Source organism: Thalia democratica, chromosome 3 (assembly GCF_965202585.1).
Source record: "Thalia democratica chromosome 3, ktThaDemo2.hap1.1, whole genome shotgun sequence".
NCBI classification, from domain to species: Eukaryota; Metazoa; Chordata; class Thaliacea; order Salpida; family Salpidae; genus Thalia; species Thalia democratica.
The window spans coordinates 38519859-38529873 of NC_139167.1; the positions used below are offsets into that span (position 1 = coordinate 38519859).

Consider the following 10015-nt stretch of genomic DNA (forward strand, 5'->3'; position numbering starts at 1 on the left):
TTTTTTCTTATTTTATAGTCTTCTTCACAATAAACCACTTTAAGTATTAGATGCTAAATAGTTATATTGAAGTTATCGAAACTAACAAGTAATATAAATTATTTTTAAAACCATTAAGGTTTTAGAAAGTACTCTTCCCACCGATTAAAAAAATTTAGATTGTTACCTATTAAAACAATAAGTTTATCTTAGTAAATTATTTTAAATAATACCAACTTTATCCTACTAAAAATTAAAAAGTGTTAAAGTTTTCTTTTTTTCTCAAAATCTTTTATATATTATCGTGTAGTTTTTTATAAGTTTTTAAGCATTCAAATTAAATCTTTACTTAGTATTCCTGATATTTTTCTGTTTCTTTTTTTTTTTAAATATATTTAATTTTATGATACTGTATTTGTACTAATTACAAAGTCTCTATTTGATATAAAACTATGAAATCGACAGCAAAATTTTGACAACATATATTTTATTTTATCGTTGGTTTTTTACAAAATAAAATACATTTAAATACAATATTTAGTAAATTTATGTAGCTTAATGAAATGAAATTAAAAAAACAAAACTAAGTTAAAACAACCAGAGCATTTCAAAAAATAATAATAAAGAGCGAAAAAAGTAATCACCAAGCTAATTCATGTAATTTGCAGCTTGTGATAAACATTTAGTTTTGTAACTTATCTATTTATTAGAGCTTTTAAAAGTTTTTCTTAAATATCTTGATTTTATAATCAAACAATGCTAAATGCTTAGTATTTTGAGCAACATTCATAAAATAAAATTGTTTTAATGTAAAAGTTTCAAAAAAATAGGAAATCAATGAATCAAAACAGGAAAAAAGCTTTTACGACATAATTTGTGATGTTTCAACTAATTACGCATTGCTCCGTTGCATTAGTCACTTTTTGTTGAAATTCTCCGAGACTTTTTTGTGCTTGAGCCATAAAATCTGTAATGTTTTTACTTTCTTTATAATCTAAAAGCAAAAAACATAATGACTTTACTTAATTTCATAAACATAGTTAAATTAAAAATATATTTCGTATAAAAAGCTACTTGGTTATTATATAAATTAATAATTATTTGTTTGGTAAACACTGGAGAAAAATAGTAGTATAAGATAGTTTGAAAGGCACAAAGGAGTTATCGCATTTTGTTAAAATTTATTTTTTAATAACCTTACTTATTAACTTTAATAAATAAATTCTTAAAATTTTTCATTTAGCCTTAGTTAGTTAGAAACAAGTTTTTGTTAATGTACTTTTAACTCAATCTGAAAATCTCAAGAATAAAAAAAAAGGTTTTTATTATTCTTAGAAAAATAAATTTTGTCACCCGAAGCTCTTTTAAATAATTAAGACAAATTTGACTCTAAGCTCATTAGTTTGATTAAAATTGTCCTTGAAAAATTTTGCTGGCGCATTTGCGTCTATTTTATTTGAATTCTTTTAAGATAAACTTCTACTTAAAACTATTTAATCAGTAACTTAAACTTTATTAAATATTCTAATATGATGTCGAATTTTGTCTATCTGCCCCTTCAAAATATTTTTGAGTTTATATAGTTCTGAAATGCACTCACTTATACAAGTTTTATACTTTTAACAAAAACTACGACTTTTTATAAAGTACTAAGCAGAACTCAAAAAAACATTGTTCTTTAAATAATACAGTAAATATCTTTTAAGTTTGTATAACGCGTTTTGTAAATGACTTCTGTTTTTTAATCTAAATGGTTAAATCTAACCTTTTAAACTTAAAAACACTTTCAAAACAATAAAAAGAAAATGAAAGGTTAAATTGTAGAAAAAAAATCTAGTTTCTTTTGATTTGAAAATTAAATCGGATCGTTTAAGACAAATACACTTTTTATTTGAAACAAATAACAAGCTTAAAAACCTTATTTAACATTTAATTAATTTAATGGATTACTTCTCATTAATGTAACTCTGTCTGCCGTATACATTCCCAAAATTTCAAATTTTCTAACCGTAAAAAACATTTTAATAATTTTTTTTGAATGATAAACTTAGGTTCACATACCTTCCAAGGGGCTTAAACTTTGCTTTTTAAGTATTTTATTGTTTGAAAGTTAGATGATAAAAAATTATCCGATATTAGAAAAAACACTTTACCAAAACTTAGACTATACGTAAAAGTTTAAACCATTTAAAACACTTTAGCTTTTACTAAAATAAGTTTAATCAATATTTTCGTCTCAAAAAGCCGATTGGTTTTAAAAATTTGTCAAGGTTTTAACATTTGAACAGACGTTTTGTTTGATTATATAACTTTTCCAATTTACTTACATTTAAAAGCTTTTTTTGCTAGATTGGTTGACATTTCAAAAATATTTTATAGCACTTTTGTAGCAAGAACCGTGAATCTATAAATATGAAAAAAAACTTTGATTTTTTTTTTAAATTGCTTTTTTCAATGTTGAAAAGCTTTCTTTATAAATTCATGTAATGACTTACTTAAATGTAAGGGAAACAAAAAGTATAACAATACTTAAAACTTATATTTCATTTGAAAAAAGTTATTTGTTTAATTTTAAAGTTTTTAGTTTAAGTAGTACTAAAACTGCTCATTGTAATAGCGTTTAAACAATTTTGATAAATATGTTAAGAAAACTTTAGTTGAGTTTTGTTCCCACTTATCAAATAACTAGAAATAAATTAAATTTATATAACAACATTATACTTTAAAAATATATATTGGTTTGAAAGTTTGCCTACAAAGAACATTATACATTTTAAGTTGAAATGTTTCAAACAAGTTATGAAATTTTAATTTTATTTCAACTTGAATGTTTTTTAAAATTACTACTTTCTTATTAAAATTGCTACTCTTTAGCAAAAAATGAATAAAGCTTACTGTGGAACTTCGCCAATGAGTTTACAATAAAAAATTTTCACTATAAAAATAAATTTACCCATAAAAGCGTTTAACCAAAAAAGTAACACTTTTATTTTATCTATGAAGTATCCATTTTGAATGTTTAAAATCATCCTAAAAAAAAGTTTATCATTTCAATTCTATCAATAGTATTTAAAGTCTAGTTTCTAAAGGTGATGAAAATACTACATTTATCCGATTAAATAAAATAGTACTTTCTCTTATTTTATAGTATAGATAAATGAAATATATATGCTTTTAGCAAAAAATCTCACACGTAGAAACTTAAACCTATTTCTTTATTGATGAACACATTTATATCTAGCTTAACACTGTTTAACCAAGTCTCGCATAGAAAATAAAAAATTTCATATTATTATTTTTTACCTTTCTATTACGAATTGTTCGTATATATTATTTTATTTCTTATGTTTTAAAACACACTTCTAATAGTTGTTGTTTTGTTGCTATTCTGTGTAGACGATAAAACTTAACCACTTTGTATATTACTAAACTAAACTGTAAAAACTAAACCTTAAATTTTTAGAGAAGAAACGGTTTTTAGAAAACCTACGTTTATAGAAACTTCAAACAAAGTTTGTAGAGGATAATAAAACATGAACAATCTCTATAAGCGTAAGTTCTCTACAGTTCATAAGAATAATTTTTGGTGTAAATTTTATGCATTTCATGTTTAACTTTGTAATGCTCGACAAAAACAAGGGTTTCTTTTATAAATAGAGATTTTTTAAGAAAAAACTTAAAAAGACTGTGTTTGTTTTAGTTGAAACTAAATAACATTACATTTTTTTTAAAACTCTCATGTTAAGATTTATAAAGAAATGAATTAAAAAAATACTCTACGTTTTTTGTCTGAAGCGACACATTTTATGGTACATTCACCTGACACTGATTAACACCGGAACGTGGTTTACATGTTGAAAAACACGTAATACGAAGCTTCAAGTTCAGAAGCGACTGAAAACTGTGCTTCGGATATGGGAGCGCTAAAAATAAACAGATACATGTGCGCGCGTATCAAGCCTCCCTCATTCGCCTGTCCAGTTGAGCAGCGAATTAAATATTCATGTGCTTCTTCAGTTTTACTACTGAGCGTTTTTCACGCTGTATACAAAAACGGCAAGCACAAAACAAAGGTTCTCGGTGCGAAACTGTAAATTACATACGTACTTTTATAATATAGTTTTCAAAGTGTGGTAATTTGTAAGTGGAAGGTGTTTCAAAGTTATACTTTAAATGAAGCAACTTTAAGGTCGTTGGTTCACGTGTTTAAGAAAGCTCATATTTTAGAAGCTTTTTCAAAATGTTCATGAGCTAAAAAGTTACTTAGCGAGTTTAAGCTATTTTAAATCTTTTAATTTTTAATGCTTCCTATCGGTTTAAACTTATAGACTTAATCCATTCTAAAGTAGATTTAAAATGAAAAATTGTATATTACTTTTATTTTTAGAAGCTACAAATTTAAAAATTATATACCAATCTCGATTGTAAATTGACTAATAATGGTATATGTATAAAATCATAAAAAACAACATTTATAGCAGTTAGAATTGTGACTTTTTTAACGTTCTAAAAGCATAAAAAACAAAGACAAAATTAAATGTTTGACTTATAACTAGTTTTTATCGTATAAAATTTGTTAGGTAATTTTTTTTTCACAAAAATTTAAATATTTTTATCGAAAATTTTTAATCCTCTTTTTCTTATTCAAAGCAAACTACAAAAATGTGTAATAAATTATGTCTAGGAGCTTTCGAGGTTGTATACTTAAAGGTCAACATAACTAAGCCTAAGTTGTAAATCAAGCTTAATTTCAAGAATATAATTTAGTTGTAAGTATTTTTGTTAAAGTCATTAATGGTACAAGCTAGTCTATAGTTTTTGAATAAATACTTTTTCAAAGTCAAGTTTAAATTTTTTTTTAAGATGAAAAGAGTAGTTTTTTGAACTTAGTTATGCTATTTCAGAGCATATATGTAATCAAAAACTAAGCCGATAAAACGATAAAAAGTGTTTTATAGTTTTAGTTGCAAGAGAGGAGAGTATTAAATAACGTCAAAATTATAAAATTGATTTAGACAAAGCGTGTGTTTCTTAGTACTTTAGAGACTTTTTCCTTTTAACTATACTGTAGAAAGAAGTTAAAATTTAAGTCATTTAAATTATGTAATAAAAATTATAAGTAAAAAAAAATAGTTTTGATAAAAACAATTAAATACTAATTATAAGTCTACTGTTTTACAATTTATACAAAAATTAAAAACTTATAAATAAAAAAAGACATTTAAATTGTTTACCTTCCTCTTCTTCTTCCTCGGCATCGTCGGGAGACAGGCTCCTCGTCCTTCCCAGCCTTCCCGCTGTTTCCCGCTCCCGATTCGCCTTTTCCTCAGCCTCTATCTCGTCTTTTCTTTTCAACCCGTACTGAAACAAATTGAAACTAGTTGTTTTCAAAATTGTATTTGTTCTTTAAATGTGTTTTTCATTATAAACATATTAACTATTTTTAAACTAGTTTAGTTTGTGTGTTTGTTTTTAGTTTTTTAAACTTGTTTGCATATTAAGAGTAGCTCTAAATGTTTTTTGGTTAGTAGATAAAAACGTTTAACTTTACGACTTTTCATGTTTGCTTTTGTAAATAATTTGAAATTAAATTAACAGTAAGAATGTTATAGTTTTAAGTATCTCAAATCTTCCCTTGGTTGTGTGTTGTTCTTCGTGATTTTTTTGTCTTTAACAAAACCGTCTTTAACAAAAAAGTTTTTTTTTATTTAAAACAAAATTAAATTAAAAAAGTAAAAATAATTAAAGTATTTTGATAAACTAATCTTTTATAAATCTTGATTTAATTTCAACAATCTTTACTGTTTTTTTATTTACTAATAAAAAGTTTCAAACATTTATATTTAGTATGTATGTTTTGCAGTATCATTCACTTATTTCCCAAAATAAAACTTTTTTCAGTTTTTTTTTGACTAGGTTTTTGAACTAACTCTCTAGGGCAAACTTTTAATGAAAGGCTGCTTATTCATTGTTAGTTTTTAGTTCATGCGAATTAGCTTTGCGTTGTCAATTATCAAAAACCTTTCAACTATGACAACGTAAAAAAGGACAAACCTTGACAACATTTTATTTTTATATTCAAATCACAATATACATACTCGTATGAACTTAACGTATATTCAGATATTCACCTTATCTCTGATCCTCTGCCTCTCCTTCTCTCTTTCCATCTCGATTTTCTGATGCTTCGCCTTCCGTTCAGCTTCTTGCTCCTGCATCGCTTCCAGTCTTTCCTTTTCTTCTTCGGCTTGCTTGGGATCGACTTCCTCCCCGCCTCCCTTGTCCATCATCTTGTTCAGATCTTTCGTCGCACCTTGATTTGTGGGAACGTTTTAAAGAAGATCAAAATAATTGTTTATTTTTAAAGCTTATATAGATAGTAAGCTTTCTTTGAAGCACATACGGTTTGTCTACATAATAAGCTGTTGCGCGAATTTATAGCATTAACTTTTACTTTATTACTTGGAAGAATTCTAATTGAAAAAAAACATTACTGACTAAGTTATTTTTTGTTACGGAATTTAAAAATGGCAAATTTTTTGTACAAAATAACTTGTATATCAAGTTATGACACAAAGCATTTGTAAAGTACATATTTAAGTAAACTATTCGTTTTTTTAGTTTAGCTAATAAAACATGTCACAACCAAGCATATTTATGATTGCTAAATTAAGTTTTAGTATTTTTACATTAGAAATTTATAGCTTAAGCGTATTATTTTTTATTAAAAAGACCCTAATAAACAATATTTAGAAGTATTTTCTCGTTTTTGTAAGGTATTTAGAAGCTAAACTTTATACTTTAATAAACAGTATTAACATTTATTAAGTGGTTTATTTACCTTTGTAAGTTTTTTAAGTGAGTTTATAAAGTTTTTTAAAGATATTTTTTGTTTGAATTTTTTAATACGTTTTATTAACATGTAGTACTAACAAAATTTTCATTTTATTTATTTACTTAATCAAAACCATTTAAAAAACCATATGCAAAATATTTGAAAATTTAATGAAACAGTTTAAGATAAAGTTTTTTTTTTCTCAGCAGTTCCTTCTCATTTAATTTATTAAGATGGTATTTTTTTACGAATACTAAAAAGTTATAAAAGTTAGATTTATAAAAAACTTTTTAATTGAAATATCGAGATTGTTTTGTGTAAAATTGTCAGGCCTGGGTTTAGATTTTTATCAGAACTACTACTTAATTAACAAAATATATTTTGTGTCATTGAGTATTTGGAACGCGATACAGTTAAACGTGTGACTTAAAAGCTCAGGGTTTTTATTTTGATCAGAGATAATAGTTTATTTTTGCAATACCATGTACCAAAATGTCAACCGTGCAAAAGTTACACAAACCCATTACTGTTAGCCTTTGCATGCCAAATAAAAAATAAGCTTTGGTCAATTGTGGTTCCGATTTCGTATGAAGTTGTATTTTGTTTAAGAGAGTACTTTAAAAAAGCAAAAATACAACTTTTGAGTTGGATGTATGTGCTAAAATTTAAAAAAATATACATATGTATAGCGTGACAAAAATTATCTTGGACATTATTGTAAGTTTAAACTATTAATAGTTTTACTTAAAATCTTCAAAATAGTTTAACATTATCGTTTATGTTAATCGAAAAATTTTAGTAAAAAGATTTTTTTTAAACATTAAAATAGGTTGTAGACTAATAAATCTACTTTTTATTTAAATTAGTTTATTTTTAATTTTTAACCTACAAATGTATATTTAGTTAACATAATTTAGATACATTTATACAATTAATTTACTCGTATTGTTTTGCTACAAAACAAACCAATGAAGATAAGTCTTAATACATAACTTAAGAAACGTCTACATTTTGTTAAAGTTTTTAATTTGTAATAAGAGTCGTAACAACTTTTGTAAGTATGAAATAATTTTTTATTTACAAGTACTCGCTTTGTTTTTTGTAGTTCAGAAAAATCTATCTAAAAAAAGAATAAATAAACGATAATTTAAGTAAACAGCAAGTCAACCAATTAAAAACTTATTATAATTAACTGTTATAATCTTAATGCATCACAACTCACAGAGTTTCATAATGTTATTTTTGCTTATGTTACTCAGCTGGTTTACTACGTATAAATTCACTCTACATTATTATTAGGGTTAATGCATTACATAATAATTTATGTCATAAAAAAAATATATAAAGTAATTAATGATAAACTCCTTAAAGTCTCTACTAGAGGCGGTAATGATATCTTACAAACGTAGGAATTCATATAAAAAATTTTAATTTTTAGTTTTAATTAGATAGCTTTGTTTGACATAATTGACTCTTTACCGTGGATAGATTTTTTAACAAAAATTTTTTAAATATTTTCAGACCATTTTGCTGGAATATTAAATAAATTATACATATAACTTAGATAAAAAAACTATCAAGCAACTTCGGGAACATGAAGAACTGCAGGACTGTTAGAGAAAATTAATTATAAGTATTGAATTGTTAAAACATGTATTTATTTGAAATACTTTGGTGACGACGATTCAATTCTGACAACTCAAATTATTGTCATTTTAAATCATTGTGACTTATCTTTTTCTATAAAATCCTCACTTTTTTCTAACTTTGAACTTATAAACTGAGCATTCGGGTACACTTTGTATTTTTTTTTAATTTGAATTGTGTTTTGGGGTAGTGCCTAAAATTTATTAGAACTTATATAAATATGGCTATAGTTTTTTTTTTCTTACATAATACTTTTTACACTATCTTTATGTTGACAGTTATACCTTTCAGTAATTATTTTAATATTCGAATTTCAAGATACTTTTTGAGACATGACCTTTAAAAGTTTAATTTTTTTTGTGCTGCCGTAATTCGAGTTTTTGTAATTGGAATTTTCATTTATCCAAAATACATACAATTTTAGCAACAAATAGATATGAGATGGTTCCAAAGTTTCTTAAGTAATCTAAATATGTATTTTTATTTGTTCTATACCCGCAAAATTATCTTTAAAATTACAAGCTCGTTTGTTTGTTTTCAGGATTTAGTCGCTTAAACTTGTAAGTAGAAACAAAATTTATTGCATTTGTTCATCTTAACAACAAACTTTAACAAAATGAGCTATAATCCAAAGTTAATTATTTTTCTAGAATTGATTTAACCACAAGTTATCAAACTCTTTCTAATGTAGTAATTATTTGACCGTAGTTTTGTAAACAACACTTAAAAAAAAAAAAAATGTTTTAGACAATTTTTTTACTAAAACTGTTATAAAAAATCTTAAACATTAATATGCATTTTATAAAGACATATAGCAATACCAAGTTTTTCTTAACAAAAACACTAACATTATAAATATTAATTTCTCACTTAAAAAAAATTATTTTTATTTTATTGCATTACCTAATAAAGTTATATTAAATTTAATACCAGTTATAAAAATACAAGTACTTTAGTTGTATTTTATACAAGTTGCCGAGAAAAACGAACCTCCAAGAGCCTGTTTAACGATGAAGTCCATTTTTTGGAGTTGATTTCAAAAATTTTAGTCTTCGATGACAAGAAAGTACAAGAATAAGACAAATATCATAAATTTATTATTACTACAAAACATTTAAAGTTAAATACCTTAAATGGTACTTCTAACTAATTTTTGTTTTCGTTTAAGATATCTTTTAAAACATATCAGTAAATATATAATAAGTTATTTAAAGCTTTGATTAAACAAATTTCTGTATCAAATAACTTTTAAAAATTAATCGTTTGGTTTGCATGTATTATAACTTTTTTCTAAGAAATTAACAAATCTAAAAAATTTCGTAAGATAATAAAAAACGTTAAAGCTTATCGAATCACTCATAAACTACTTGTTGAACATTTTTTATAAACTGTGTTAAAATTGTCTATTTTATTTTACTTTTTATTTTATATGGTAACACCTTACTAAAACAGAAACTTTAACTTGAAATTTTAATGTTTTACTTACATCTTTTTTATAACTATTTAGCATTAAAACGTAGTTTATGAAAATTGAAACATTCTTTTTCCAAAGGC

General features: G+C 24.4%; 1 protein-coding gene across 1 annotated transcript; it reads right to left on the reverse strand.

Annotated features, from left to right (window-relative positions):
- Positions 1-449: 449 nt before the first annotated feature.
- Positions 450-9591, reverse strand: LOC145831520 (complexin-2-like). Its single transcript, XM_082938799.1, has 4 exons — positions 9452-9591; positions 6111-6292; positions 5214-5340; positions 450-946 (listed from the first exon to the last, which is right to left on the reverse strand). The coding sequence occupies exons 1-4, from the start codon at positions 9480-9482 to the stop codon at positions 864-866; spliced, it is 423 nt and encodes a 140-aa protein (XP_082794925.1). The 5' UTR covers positions 9483-9591; the 3' UTR covers positions 450-863.
- Between the last annotated feature and the right edge of the window lie 424 nt (positions 9592-10015).

Bases quoted from the DNA above. Each gene is read 5' to 3' on its own strand.
- LOC145831520 (XM_082938799.1), bottom strand. From the start codon at position 9,482: ATGGACTTCATCGTTAAACAGGCTCTTGGAG. The intron at 5,341-6,110 runs GTGAATATCTGA...AATTTGTTTCAG, and splicing joins GGCAGAGGATCAGAGATAAG to TACGGGTTGAAAAGAAAAGA. The intron at 947-5,213 runs GTAAACAATTTA...AAAACATTACAG, and splicing joins CGAGGAAGAAGAAGAGGAAG to ATTTTATGGCTCAAGCACAA.